The sequence below is a fragment of the Plectropomus leopardus genome, chromosome 10 (assembly GCF_008729295.1).
Source record: "Plectropomus leopardus isolate mb chromosome 10, YSFRI_Pleo_2.0, whole genome shotgun sequence".
Taxonomy (NCBI): domain Eukaryota; kingdom Metazoa; phylum Chordata; class Actinopteri; order Perciformes; family Serranidae; genus Plectropomus; species Plectropomus leopardus.
Window position 1 is genome coordinate 32,418,772 of NC_056472.1, and position 14,865 is coordinate 32,433,636.

Below are 14,865 nucleotides of genomic sequence, written 5' to 3' on the forward strand. Positions count from 1 at the left end.
GGAGCGCGCCAAATAGGAAGAGCAGCAGCTGTGTGTGTGTGAGCCTCTGCTGCCTCCGATCACAACACACCGATCACCGACAGGACCCGTCTGTACTCCCCTTATGAGTGACCCATCGGGACGGGAATCGCGCTGCCTGGACGAGGACAGAGGCTGAAAGTAAGACAAAAGACACAGCTGTCCCCCTGTCCTCCTCCGTTTGCTTAACGTTAGCACGGCGAGCTAACAACAGCTAAGTTAGCCCTGACTAGTTTAGTGAAATTAACTTTGACATAAAACAACATTTAACGCATTTATCCAGGCAACACGCCACCTTTTTATGTCCCACCGCAGCAACAAGTGGGTTTTGTGCACATTTATCTCCTCTCTTACTGGGTTAAAGTGACTTACAGCTCTGATTTGTTAGCTGCCAAACTTGAAGCAAAGTCAGGTGTTGATGACATTAGCAGCCTGGATGCTAGTTGTCATGGGAGCATTATACAGAGATATTTGTCTCCATGTTTAATTCATGTAAATTTAGTTTTTAGAAATATAATGCAACCATACATTTTCTCCTCATCTGTGAGCACCTTCAAATAAACAACCTGTCAGTCACAAAACAGCCTAATTACAATTTCTTACAGTGTAATCCAACATTTCCAGGTTTTCAAGTAGTCCATTAAAAGAATAAAAATAGTTAAAATAAACATTAGGCCTTCAAAGTTATTAAATAGTCTGACATTTGAATTTGTGAGGTATTAATAGTCATAAACACCTTGTCTAACTTTATTCAACTATCTTTTAATGTCTTTTTTTCAGAATTCTTTTTGTTAAAAATGATCTTGAAAAGGTCGTAAAGCGTGTCTGCAGGTCCGTAAAAAGTCTTACATTAAATGTAATAAATATTAGGCCTTAAGTAATATTACATTTGAATTTGTGAGGTTTTAATTGCCAGAAACATTTCGTCTAATTTAGTTTGTGCATCTTTTATGTTTTTATTTGTCAAAACGAGTCATACTCTTCTGTGTAAAAGTTTCTGATGTTAAAAATCTTTGAACCTACCACTGACCCAAATACTTATTTATTTTTATTCATTTTTTTATTTAACAGTGACAATTTAAAGCAATTGCACCAGAGATAGGTGGCAGCTAAATTGCTTTAAAATTTATATTTTACCTGCAGTGCTTGAATAAGAAAAAAATATTATTCCAAAAATCAGTCTGAAATTTGGTTTCTAAGAAGAAATCTTAAAATTGTCTCAAAATGCATTAAATTTAAGTGTCTGATACATGTAGACACCCTGAACATTACAAAACACAACCCCAAACACCACGAACACCACCTTTACCCAGTCTGAACAGACGTTGTGTATTACACTCAAAAGCAGTATTATTTGTGCACTGAATTGTGATGTGTCCCCTCGTGAATATCAAATCACATGATTCAGGAGTTAATTTTAATAAACCCTTATCTTCAAACTGTTTTTGAGCAACTGTATGATCAGTCCTAAAACAGGTGGTTTTTGAGAAAGGTGGTTTCCTAGCTCTCCACTCAGTTCATCTCTAAATTTACTGTTTAAATATATAATGCATTAGATGCACATTAATGCCTTGTGATTCAAGAGTCCCAGATTTACCTAAACTGCTCTCACACTGTGAAATTCTTGCCTATCGGTGTATCGTGTCTTTTTTGTTTCCTTTCTCTTTAAGTCATGGAGGCAGACGGCGTGAGCATATGGCCGCGCATGGAGCCTTTTTTACTGGGGGCCCTGCAGGTGAAATATACTCCTCCCACTTATTTACTATGATGATATCACCTGTTGGGTGCTGTTAAAAAAAACTGGAATTAATGTGATTTTTAGGTGGCTCCCTCCTCCAAGCTCAGCCTGCACTATCTTCGCAAGATGGCGATCTACGTGCGAACACGGGACGGCTGCTTCCCCATTTTGGGCTGGCCCATGTGGAGGCATATCGCCTGTGGAAAGCTGCAGCTCCCAGAGGACCTTGCTTGGCTCTACTTTGAGACCTTTGACCTTCTGATAGGCCACGCTCCGGAGGAGAGGCTGGAGTGGGCAGAGTGCCTCTCCCAGTGCTCCTCCAAAAGCGAGCTGGACCAACAAAGGAGCAAGGTAAAAAAAAAAAAAAAAGATGGGTGTGGTACAGTTGTGCAAATGTCTCAGTTTACCTGTGAATGAAATGCTACCTCAGTGTCCCAGTTAACTCTTTGTGTCATGTCTGGCTCTTTCGTGAGGACGTGCTGTTTGCTTTGTTGTGTTTGGCCCCTGGCTGAGGTCACTGTTATTCAAACTCTGCTCTCAAATTCAAATGCACGTCGATCTGCACCTTGTTTCTTCTCCTCCTCTTCACTCCAGCTGTCTGTGGACACGCTGCAGTTCCTCCTCTTCCTCTACATCCAGCAGCTGAACCGCGTGTCTCTGCGCACCTCTCTGATCGGTGAAGAGTGGCCGAGTCATCGCACCCGCTCCCCGTCTCCGTCAGACCGAGAGGCCAAGACCAGCTCCCAGAACAAGGTCCTCGTTTACTGTGAAGGACAAAACACGGATAATATAACATTTTGCAACACTGCATAATTCTGATCTACATCAGTGATGCTCAACTTATGGCCCGTGGGCCAAATCTGGCCCCAAATAGGATTCTGGGTGGCCCCCCAACCATTTTCCATTACAATAGAAATAGGGAGTGATTCACACTGGGAATAGTTTTTGTACTTTCAGTATCCATAAGGTGCCAGAGTGGATAAAACGGCATAAAAACAAAGCTTGTCTATTAAAAAAGTGCAGGTGGAGGATCCTCTGACAGAGGTCCTAGCTAAGACCCATCCTAAATTCTGAGAGACATCATAAAAACCTTTTAAAATGTCCTGAAATCCTAGAAATTCCTGCAATCTAAGAAACATCCTTAAATCCTAAATATTTCCTAAAATTCTATGAACTTGTTAAAATCCTAGAAATATCTTTAAATCCTGTAAACATGTCCGGGGCTGCTGAGACTGGCTTCTTTTCATTTTGCAACAGTGGCCCCCAGACAAAGCAAGCGGAGCGTCCCTGATCTACATGATGGATTTTAAAGCACCAGCGGTCATCGTGATGTGCCACTCACACTTTTTTTTTTTTTTTTTTTTTGCTGTTTGTTTCTGCAGAACTGGGATGATCAGGCCCACCTGTCATTTGTGCAAAGCCACCTCGCTGAGATGCTGGAGCTGCTGGTGGAGCCGGGCCAGCTGTCCCAGTCTGGACAGGCCCTCAGAGACGGTCAGGTCTGTGGACACACAGAGACACAGAGAGTTGTCACCTGAACCTGCAGCTCCCCTGAGCTTTCTGAATACTTCACTTTTAAATCTTTGCTTACAGAACAGCTGCTACATGTTCTGCAGACACTATCACTTGTGCTTCTTTTTAAATTTTAACTGAAACTAACCTCTAAAACAAATTACCGTTCATATTTTTGGACGCATTTTGGCTGATTTCACAGTTCTGTCGTTCCAGATAGCACTGGAGGCTGTGCGGAGCCTGGGCCTGCTCCTGGAGGGCTCGGTCTGCCACAGCAAAACTGTCCAGCCCGTCCACAGGCTGCTGACCAAAGGTCCACTGCAGACACGATCCGGCTACTCCACACTCAGCCGCTCCTTCCCCCTGCATAAGCTACTGTCGTGTCTGCAGCAGAACCTCACGCTCAACCCGTTTGGGATAACCGCCTGCCTGCGCTCAGGCAAGAAACTAGCCTGGGCTCAACAAGGTATCTGAAAAATCTTCTAGAGTAAGATTCAGTATTGCCGTTTAAAAAAAAACAAAAAAAAAAATCAAAGTCATTTTAAGGGGAAAGAATAAAGGCCTTTACACACAGAATCTGTTTTTTAGATGCATTTTTTAAAATCCATCGTTTCAAAAAGAAAAAAGTTTTGCACAGAAACCTTGCACACTGATTCTGCCTCCACACTTTTACTCACAACGTATGAGGGATTTCTGGGAGCTGATAGTCCACAATTTCACAGGAAATTGGACTTGTGAATTTGTGGATTTAAAACTTCTGGATGATCTGCTCAACTTTCTCAGTTATGTGATGCAATAACAGCTCTTGTAGCTCCTGCTGCATCATGGGAGCCAGTTCCTGCTGACGAGCACACAGACACAGCATCATGTGACCTAGAAAAGACTGAAAAATGTTTCCATTGCAGTTTTGCAAAATAAAGCCTTTTCAAATCCCTTGAAATACCACCTTGTGTGAGTGTAAAAACATTTTTTACGAGAAATTTAAAAGAGAAATTGACATGTTTCCATTAGGTGCACTTTATATTCAGTTTTATTACAGTTCCTCTGTCTTGTCACTGATGTGTACCACCGGCACATTTTCGTGACTGATTTTGATTCAAACAACTCTCTGAAGACTGTTGATGTGAAAAACACAGAAAACTGAACCTGTTCAGAATACTTAAATGACGAACGAAAGTTTCCGAGTCAGTGTGCAAACGTGACTGACGCGTGAGGTCATAGTTATTTTTAGATGTGCAACAATTTCAGATAAAAAAAAAAATGGACTCAGTGTGCAAAGGCCTGAAGAGTGAGGAAAGTGGAGAGTGTTGAGTGCGTCTTTACAGTCATCACTCTTTCCATACCGGTCTGTCTACGTTTCCTCTGATGGCGAAGTGGAGGGAGCCATGAAGAGAGCCAAAATAGCCCGAAACACCCACACGGCTCCCCCTGGCAGCAAGATGGTGCTGATGTCACAAGTTTTCAAACAGACTTTGGCCAAATCCTCAGACCGGCTGACCGGGGCCAACATCAAAATCCACCGATGCTCAGATGCCTTCATTTACCTCCTCTCACCTCTCAGGTAAAGTCAGCGTCTATTAGTATTTGATGTTATTTTTGGGACACGTTTCATCATCTGTCAAGGTTGTTTTTTGCTCCTTTAGATCCGTCTGTGTGGACAAATGTCGGGACTGCACGGTGGTTCTGGGTCCTGTGGAGACCAGCGTCCACATCCACAGCTGCCAGAACCTGCGGGTGGTGTGTGTGGCCGGTAGAGTCGCCGTCGGAGCGTCTTCACGCTGCACTGTCCACGCCTTGACGCCCACTCGCCCCTTGCTCCTCCCTGGAAACACAGACATCACACTGGGGCCGTTCCACACCTTCTACCCGTCCCTGGAGGATCACATGGCCAGCGCGGGGCTGGCCGTGGTCCCCAACGCCTGGGATCGACCCTTGCTTCTGGGGACCGAGGGCCTCGTCAACCCCTCGCTCAACACGTCATCCAACCCGGACCCCGGCTGCTACCGCCTACTGCCCCCGGCTGAGTTTCACACGATGGTCGTGCCTTTCCAGATAGAGGGCGACACGTGTGAGGTGCCGGGGGGGTTACCTCCTCCGTACCAGGCGGCGCTGGATGAAAAACAGAAGAGGATACAGAGCTGGCAGAAGACTGTGATGGAGGCGAGGCTCAACAAGTGAGTGTCAAATCACGCTACCTTTACACACCGCTACTAAGGGCTGGAAAAAGGTTTGGAGGCGCACATCATCATTCTGCTACAAAGGTGAAAACAAAAAAAAACCCACTTTGGCTTGTTTGTATTTCTGTAAACCAATCACAGTTGCCTTGGGCGGTGCTAAACCCAGGATGCATGTGCCCTTGCAAAATCGTGGGTTTGCACCAGAACCACACCTGCATACTCCTGCGGTAGAAGATTCGCTGGATCTGCCGCTGAATTTGAGTGGCGAGAGCAGCGTATACGTCTCCACGACCACATGGTCCATACAAACACATACAAGTCAATGGAGACTGTTTGAGCCATTTCTATGTTAAAATTAATATTGTCACAGGTTGCTAAATCTATATAGAATTTTCCTTTGATCCACAAAGTGACACGTTGTCAGTGTGATTAATCAGCTGATGATCAGCTGTGATCGAGGAGGCTGGACTGAGTCATGTCAGGCAGAGAAAGTTTATTATTAATAAATCAGCCAAATGAAGGCGACGGAGTCAGCGACTACAATGTTGTGATTTGGCCCTTTTTTTTAAAAAACGTGTAAGTGGAGACGTAGAGCCCTTTTAGGATGCACTTTAAAAGACTTTTAAAGAACAAGTCATAACAGAGATCGATAAAACAGACAATGTTGTTTAGGATTAAATAAAATCATTTCCTGAACTTTATTGTCCATGTAGATTATTGTATTTCAGCTCATGGCTTTTGCACCCTAAACCGTCAGTTTGTTTTTTTTAGCTGGCAACTTTGTGGTTGCTGCTGCTGGCTGACAGATTACACTCCGTGTAAACTGCTCTCCCAGCACTCGCTGATACGCTTTGAGCGAAATGGAGCGGAGCCAGCGTCAGATTTGCCCGTGGGGAGGCGGGCGCTCATTCAAATAGCTTTTAAAAAGAAATCGCCACAAATACGGTAACAGACGAAGTATGTCGACCCTCTGATTCAACTTAAACTGAGAAAAAAGACAAACATTTCGTAATCGGTGCCCGAAATGCAAACTCGTTTTGCGGGTTTAGGACTCATTCCTGCAGCCCTCTCTTCGATGTGTGAACAGCTGGTCATCTGTGCGCGCTGATGTTAATTCCTTTATCCCGCGTGCTATTTTAATCAGTGGAAAGTTGTAACAGAGCAGCCGATCCAAAAATCAATAAGGATGTGAGTTAGCCGCTCAGCTGGTGAGATATTAAAGAGTCCACTGATGGATTTGGTGTCAGAAAAGTTGCCGGAGGGGCTTTAACTCTACCTGACCCCGGCAGCACAGAGAGCGACAGGGATGCTACTTCAAGAGGGAAAAATCTTTTCATTTATTTCTATATTCAGGGTCTCAACACATTTTTAACAGTAAACTTTTTCATAACTTTTCCCTCATATTTTACCCCATTTAAAGGCTTTCTATTGAGCAGCTTTACGTGCTTTTCAATCTAATAATAAATTAATATATTTTTCATGTACATGGCATACATTTTGGCAAGATTGTGTATTTTTGTTTGATCTTTGAATTGCCAGCTCGGCTCCTACAAGAAGTGTAAAATACACTGAACACTAAAATGTTACATTCAAACTGTTAAGTGCAAAAAAATGCACCATTGAAACAAATTCAAACTGCAGTTTTTGATCCGACAGTTTTACCATATTTGGCACATAGAGGAAATACTTGCTATTTCCACTGGGTACACTGTCACAATCAATTTAGCATGTAGAAAATTATTATTATTATTATTTAAATCTAAAAGTCTTTTTATAGCCTGGTTTTGAAAAGTGCATTTTGTGTGCAGAGGTGTTTGAGTGTGAGTATTTCACACTGCACAAATAATAAGGCATAAAAATGTTACTAATCATTGACATATGTCAGGCTGTGATATTAAAAAAATAACAATCTACTTTGCATGTAGTATACTGAAAATAATTCGTTTTTTGTGTGTTTTTTAAAATCATAGTAGCATCATGACAAAAACCTGGCATTAAAAGGTTTAAAATTCAGAAAATGGATTAATATTTGATATTTATGATTAGGACTGATGTTTATTTAAAAACGAACTCAATAAAAGTAGAAAATAATATGAATGTATCGTATTTTGAAAAGCGCATTTTGTGCACAGAGCGATATAAGAGTTTATCATATTAAAGGGTTAATTTGACACTCAGCTTTGTGCACTGCTCATATTTTAGGCTGTGTTTCCAGAGGCTTTAACACAGACGGTTGCAGACGTCCCGCCTCTGTCCTGCTGTGCACTTTACCTGGTGTTTTTCTGTAGTAACCCGTTTCTCCGTCCTGTTGTGAAGGGAGCAGAAGCGTCAGTTCCAGGAGCTGGTGGAGGTGAAGTTTCACGAGTGGCTCCTGGAGGCGGGACACAGGCAGGAACTGGACAGCCTCATCCCTCCCACCCTGGCCTCTTTAAAGGACTCCAACGGGCCTGCAGGAGACGCGCCGAGAGTTAATGACAACAAACATATTCGCACTGGTCGGGCAGTGGGACAGTCACCCGCGCCCTGCTGATTAGGGTCTGTTTGCACCTGAACATGAAGGTAGCATGACAGCGTGCACAGCATGTGGCCTGACTGACATCTGGAGCTCCTGTCAGTAAAAATAAAACAAAAACAGATGAGTATGTTTACTGCAAGTACTGTAAAGTATGCTTGTTGATATTTAGACTTTGGAGCTGTTGATTCAGCTTTTATTGCAACTCACGTCCCACTCGTTCTCGAGTGGAAGTCCAGTATGAGCTGCTTTTCAGGTTTTTCCTCAGTCAAGGCAGCTAAGTCTTAAACATAAGGAGGGAGTGGATTGGCATGTTGTAAAACCACATCACCAACACGGCTCTTTAACCCTTTGAACCATGTGAAATCACTTTTCTTGTGCTGCCTTTAAACACCTTTCACATGTATTTAAACCTTTAAACCATAAAAAAGGTGCAGTTTCCTTTGAAAAACATGACAGAAGAGGTAATGAGCAACTTGGTTAGAAATGTTCCACAAATTAAAAAAAAAAAAAAAAAGTAGATATAGAAAATAATTTAGAAAAAGCTAGGGAAACTGTTTTGGAAAAAAAGAAGAAAATGGTAGGGGGAAAAAACTACTTAGAATTATCATAGTTGAATATTTAAAATATTGTTACACAGGAAGTATTATAATTATAATTATAATTTTTGAGCATTTTTTCCAAGGTTTTTTTTCAGGTCATTTTCTTAAACTTGAAGTTTTTTTCTTTTCAATCAATTCTTCATTTGTTGCCTATAAAACAATTTGTAATTATTATTGCATGTTTAAAATTGTTTTTTTTTCTACAAATTTTGAGGTAATCTTCTGTTGTTTAAAACTTATTTTCAGGTACTGTACTTTTTGATAATTTCTTAAAATTTAATTTCTTCTTTCATGTCTAGTTGCTTCCTTGCTATGTTTTTGAAGCCAATTTACTCAGGTTTCAAAGGGTTAAAGGAATGCTTTAGGTGAAGGTATGCAGGGTGTAGCATTAAAAGGGACCAATTAAACTCTGTGAAACCTGACAAATTTTTCTTTAAAAATCATGGAACTAGAAATGAACCAAAAATTTGGGAGAAATTAGTGAAAAGAAATTTACATTAAAAGTAGCTAAAAAAAAGAGAAAATACAAACAAATTAATGACTTAAATAAGTACTTTAAAAAAATATATATTTAAATTAGTATAATCATTAATTTGTTATTCTAGAAAATTTCCACTAGCTTTTAAAAAATAATTGTCTAAATCTACCAATTTTGCAATTTGCTGAACATTTCAAATCAATATGGTCTTTTAATTTATTTTTTTTTACTGTCTTCAGAGGTTTGTGGTGTCTGAAAGCGGAACAAGACAAATGACGTCGCTCTGGGTTTTAAAGGGTTAAAGATACTTGAAAATGGTTGAATCAGTGTGTTCGAGTTCATGCAGAACTGTGACTGCTGTGCACTTTGGCTCTTTTTTTTATACAGTCTGGAGTAATTGTCGTCATTTCTTCCCAAATTTTGCCCTCATATGTAAACTACCTGTTATTTTCTGTCACGTGCATTTAACGATGGAGATTGTAGATGATAAATAAATAGCACTTTGGGTGTTGAGGGCGTGTTGGTGCACCTACAGTTTCTAGCTCAGGTCGTAGTTTTTTGTTATTATAATATTAAAAAATAGTGATCAAGTGTTTTCCATTTTGGGGGAAAAAAAGGAATATTTATGTGGTGTAGTTTTTTGATTGCACCGTCCAAACTTGATGAGATTTTTGTGTACGTCAAAGGTAAATTAACGATACTTCTATTCTCTCCAGGGGCTGAATGTCACAAGCCAGACCTAAATTATTGACTTACATTGGGTATTTTCACCAGCTGTCAAAAAGAATATTTTTTCTGATAGCTGTATGGCCAAACGACACCTTGATTAATTTTAGATTTATTCTTAAATTTCTCCGGTAGAACTAATATAGCTGATTTGTCAAATGAGGCTGACAAACTTTAGGTCAGAGTTTTTTTCCCAGAGGTTGTCTAAATATTTGTTTTTGTATTAATTCACTTGTACAAATATGTATATTTTAGCATTATTTTTTCATAAATCTTTCCTATCTACAGAACTATGTGTACTCAAGCCCGTTAGCTCACCGATTTCCTATGATTAAAGCATGTTTAGTTTAGAGTTTTCACACATTACATCCAGTAAAACTGCTGCGTGTGTCTTCAGGGGAGCTTTTTTGGTAATTAATTAGTAATTGGAAGTTAAAGGAAAACAGTCTTAGTTTAATTAAAGTACTGTCAAAATGCTGTTACACAATGGACAATGTACAAGTTTTCAAAATGCTGGGTTTAAGATGATTGCACCTAAAATGCTTTACTGCTGAAGACTCCCCCACTGATTTGAAGTTTCACCTCTATGCAGTTACTACATGAAGAGCACAATAGTTTTTGATTTGTTAAAAAATAATAAAAATGAATAAAGATTTTGACTAAAATCAGACTGCTTGTTGTTTTGACTCGTATAGTGAATGTTTTACATGTTGCACCACTATCAGTGGCCACTAGGTGATGCTGCAGGGCACACATTATCCCACGCCATCTTACATTACATCATTTGTTTAACAAACCATGAAAATTTTCTGTAACTCAAAGGACAATTGCCTTACGAGGCTAACTTCCTGTTGCCAGTAGGTGGTGCAGTGAGTACAACAGGTAACTGACATATTTGTGTGTTCAGGCCTGCAGCCTGATTAAGCGTGTGAAATTTGGGGCAAATCGGTCAATGCAAAGTGAAGTTATGACAACTTCCGATTTGGCAGCAAATTCTGCATCGACATGTCAACAGATTGAGGAAAACTATAATCTTCACAAGGAGGCATCATTAAGGCCTCAAAGCTTTTCATACCAACTTTGAGTTGAATTTGGTCAACCTGTAAAGAGTTGCACATCAAAATCTAAAACATGTAACTGTCTGCTGCCAGTAGGTGATGCTATTACTATAACTCAATTTAGCCATGCAGGTGTGTTCAGGGCGGGACTCCTATCAAGCTTGAGAAGTTTGGGGCAGATTGGACACTGTTTGTTTTTGCAACTATCCTCAACGTTACTAATGCATAACCTCCAGATTTCCCAAACTACAGGGCGGGTTGAGGGTCATAATTACAGAATGTGTGTGTGTGTGTGTTAATCACGCGTCAAAAAAAAGAGCATTAAAAGCATTAAAATGAAACTGCGTTAATGCATTATTACAAACTTTTGAAGAAATCAAGCCACTTTGTTTCAAACATAAACTGGTACATTTCTTTCTAAGCTACCATAACTTATACTTAATTTCATTTATACTGCATGTTTTTATTCAATGACGCAGAAACAATAAATCTAATTATTATTTTATTATTATATTATTATTAATAATTGTATTAATTCATTTTAACATGATTGTTTTGTGGGGTTATAAATATATACATACGTATATATATATATATATATATATATATATATGTATGTATATATATAATATTTAAAAATATAAATTTTATATATATATATATAAAAATAAAAAAAATCTATTAATAAATTATCCCCAATAGTCACATGAAAGTTCAGAATTTTTATGTTTTGAACATCCTTGTGATTGACATTTGGGATAATTTAGTGTCCAATGATTCTGATTATCATATGTGGTTGAAATGTGGGAACCTGAGCACCAGGAGAAAACCCACAAAAAAATGAACAAATTATTGCCAAACAATTAGTCACACAGAAGTTCGCAATGTCCAATGTTTGTGTTTTGAACATTTAATTGAACATCCATGTGACCGATAATTTGGAAATAATTTAGTGTCCATTTTTTTTTTCATGTGGCTGAAGTGGGGGAACCTCAGCACCACTCTGTCCGTTTGACAGATAAACCTCCACCTGTCTGTCACAGACGGGTGGAGGTCTATCTGTCTCTGTGAGGCTGCAGTGCTAATCACTAATCACTGAGCCTCCGGGTCAGGGGGGGGTTGGTGGGCGCTGTTGTCGAAATAAAGTTGTTGTTCTTCGTCAGAGGGTTCAAAGGGAGGAGCAGAAGGACCTGTGTTAATTGCCCAGTCCGGGATAATGTAGGCAGGGCGAGAATCAGCTGTCCAGTCTGGGTTATAGGGGGGAGGACGATCATCAACGGTCCAGCTGGAACAACCAGCTGCCTCCTCCCCCTCCACCTGACTATCGCAGACACTCTTTCCTGCTGCCTTCTTCATCTCTTTCACGCTCCTTTTGTCCTTCATTTTCTGCAACTCAGCCTGTCTGTCATCTGACGGCCTGTTGCGGAAGAACAGGAGGCGTCTCTTCTTTTTGTTGAGCGACAGACATATATCTTCCAGCTCATCCTTCTCGGTCTGTAGCTGTACTTCTTTTGATTCATAGGTCTTGAGTGTTTCAGCTATGTTGTCGCTAAACTCCTTCAGTTCTGCGTACTTGGCCTCCCAGTGTCTTTCAAGGTTGCATAGCTCAGCCTTTTTTTGGTCGAGCTCTTCTGCAGTCTGTTGGAGTTTTCGAGAGACCTCGTCATTCTCTTTGCCACGAGTCAGGAGTTCGGAGTTCAGTTGGTGGTACTGATTCTCCATAAGGTCCAGGTTACTCCTGTACTCGTTCTGCTGCACTGCCATGCTCTCTGTTTTGGCATTAAGTGCCTTTCTATATGTCACGTCCAGGTTTTTCTTCTTGTCCTCCATCGTTCTTATTTTTTTGCCTCGTTATCAGCCAGGCTTTGCTTGAATTTATCCTCCAGAGCAGTATATTTAGCCTGCCAGGCGTCTTCGCTCTGGAGGAGTGCAGCTTCCTTGCTGATCAGGTCATTTTTGGTGTCTTCCAATTTGTTGGAGAGAATGTCCTTTTCCTGTTGGAGAGTCAGGATTTCAGAGTCCCTCTTGTCTAGGTCCTTTTTGGCCTCTGTTTGGTTATTAGAGAGTGCCTTAAGTTCCTTTCTGAGGTCCAGGATTTCCTTGTCTCTCTTGCTGAACTCCTTGGTGGTCGCAGTGAGTTTGTCAGAGAGTACCTTCTTCTCCTGTTGGATATTCAGGATTTCAGTATCTCTCTTGTTGACAAGTTTCTCCAAGTAAGCCATCTTCTTCCTGTATTCAGACAGCTGGTTCTCCACTTGCTCCTGATTGACCTGGTTGTGTTGGTCTGGAAGTCTTTCTTTCTCTGGCTCCTGCCTGCAAAGACTTCGGGCATCCTCCATCTTCTTCTCTGGGAGAAGGACAGTTGTCTTGAGCCGGGATATTTCTGACTCCTGTCTGGTGATGACTTGAGAATTTTGGTTTATTGCATGAGCAAAACCTCTCGTTCTTTCATCCAGAGCTTTCTCGACCTGCTGCACTCTGTCTGTTAATGTGGCAATGATGTGGTCAATGTAGACCATTTCCTCCATGGAAATCAGCCGGACATTAACAGGACAGGACTGTACATCGGGGGAGAATGGAGTAGATGTTGAATATACCGGATAACTGCCCTGGCTTGTTTGTAGATTTTCTCTCCATTGCAATGCTGGTGGTAAACTGCCGTGGGTGAAGAACTGGAAATAGGAAAATGTCTGTTGTCTGTTGAAGTTGGTTTGTTGACCTGTTCGACCCGAGTGCTGGTAGACTGCCTGTCTGTTGAAAACCCAAATTGCACTGAAAATATATCGCGATTGGACTGGTATTAATAACCTCTGCGTGAGAGCCGTTCCATCAGTCCCTTTATGACATAATAAATCCATTCCATTAATCCCTTGGACTTCATGCATCCATTCCATTGGTCCTTTTATGACATCATAGATCCATTCCATTGGTCCTTTTATGACATCATAGATCCATTCCAATTCTCATTGTATGACATCATCACTCCATTCATTCCATCTTCCCTTTGATCCCAGAGGTCCTTGAAATCCTTGAAGGTCTTTGATTGCAGGGGAAAATCAAGGCCTTGAAAGTTTTTGAAAATTGACATGGGTCGTTGAAGGTGACTTCTTTAACATACTTCAACGTAGAAACTCCATTCAAACATTAAATATTCAGCTTAATTAGGACATCATTGCTTGTATGTACTTTTTCATTACATTCGAACTTTTGGAAATATGTAAAGTTTTCCCATTTAAATGTATGGGTGGAATGTTGTGTTTTTTTCAGGTATATTCAAAACCTATCTTTAAAAATGGAGTGGGTGGGTGGAGGGAGGGAAAAGCTTAAATGAGTGATAAATTCTTATTATAAATGCCTTCCAGAAGAGACGGTCTGATAGTTAACAATTGTTGCACCACACCCTTCTCTACAATAGCTGCCTTTCCTCCTCCTTGAAGTGAGGCCACTCAGAAACAGCTGCCACCAGAACTCCTGCCTTCCATTACAGCTATTTTTTTGCACAACCATCCAAGGGTCAGTGCAGAAACCCCCTCTAAAAACTGCAGATCACACAGCCATTCTTATGTAACAGTGTATGCAGTGTGTGCGGAGGTGTGTGTGTTCTCGTTAGTCTGGACCGACGCAGGAACAGGGTCTCCCTCTGTGTCACAGCTGGTTGCGAGGACGCTCTTTTGCATTATTAAAACATTAACAATGCGGGATTAAGGTCACACAATCTTTCTGTATTATTGATGACAAACAGTCTGAGACCAAATCTGAGAAAACAAAAGCAGTGTTGCGCTGCTTGTATCGTGTGTGCATGTTTTCGTTAATCTTTATACCTGGAGGTGTTTGACGATGTTGACCACCTCGCGGGTGGAGTAGGGGTAGGTGATGGTGCCCTGGTCGGCCATCGACCGCAACTCTCCAAAGGCAGCCACCAGTTTCTGCAGCGTAGCATCGGGAACGTCGGGGCCGTACTGTTTCAGCATTGCCAGCTCTGCCTGGGGTTTTGGATTGTCCACTGCATGGCAGCTAAAAATATCACCTGTTCAAAGGACAATA

The 14,865-nt window shown here is 41.0% G+C and overlaps 2 protein-coding genes across 4 annotated transcripts in view; one reads left to right on the top strand and one right to left on the bottom strand.

Annotated features, from left to right (window-relative positions):
* Nucleotides 1–8,352, top strand: tbccd1 (TBCC domain containing 1). Of its 2 annotated transcripts, XM_042495186.1 has the most exons (9): nucleotides 1–159; nucleotides 1,689–1,753; nucleotides 1,841–2,107; nucleotides 2,351–2,509; nucleotides 3,139–3,255; nucleotides 3,485–3,734; nucleotides 4,643–4,829; nucleotides 4,912–5,442; nucleotides 7,762–8,352. In XM_042495186.1, the coding sequence occupies exons 2-9, from the start codon at nucleotides 1,691–1,693 to the stop codon at nucleotides 7,973–7,975; spliced, it is 1,788 nt and encodes a 595-aa protein (XP_042351120.1). In that variant the 5' UTR covers nucleotides 1–159; nucleotides 1,689–1,690; the 3' UTR covers nucleotides 7,976–8,352. The 2 variants fall into 2 exon arrangements, with proteins under 2 accessions (XP_042351120.1, XP_042351121.1); XM_042495187.1 differs by lacking the exon at nucleotides 1,689–1,753.
* Nucleotides 7,817–14,865, bottom strand: part of lcmt2 (leucine carboxyl methyltransferase 2) — a 21,050-nt gene continuing 14,001 nt past the window's right edge. For both annotated transcript variants that reach the window (XR_006106240.1, XR_006106239.1), the window contains 2 exons: nucleotides 14,643–14,848; nucleotides 7,817–7,892 (listed from right to left, as the gene is read on the bottom strand). The gene's annotated coding sequence lies outside the window, so the exon portion shown is untranslated. The remainder of the gene's footprint in view (nucleotides 7,893–14,642; nucleotides 14,849–14,865) is intronic.

Coding starts and splice junctions, on each gene's coding strand:
- tbccd1 (XM_042495186.1), top strand. CDS start 1,691: ATGGAGGCAGACGGCGTGAGCATATGGCCGCGCATGGAGCCTTTTTTA. Junction 3,256..3,484: donor AGGCCCTCAGAGACGGTCAG/GTCTGTGGACAC, acceptor CTGTCGTTCCAG/ATAGCACTGGAGGCTGTGCG. Junction 5,443..7,761: donor ATGGAGGCGAGGCTCAACAA/GTGAGTGTCAAA, acceptor CCTGTTGTGAAG/GGAGCAGAAGCGTCAGTTCC.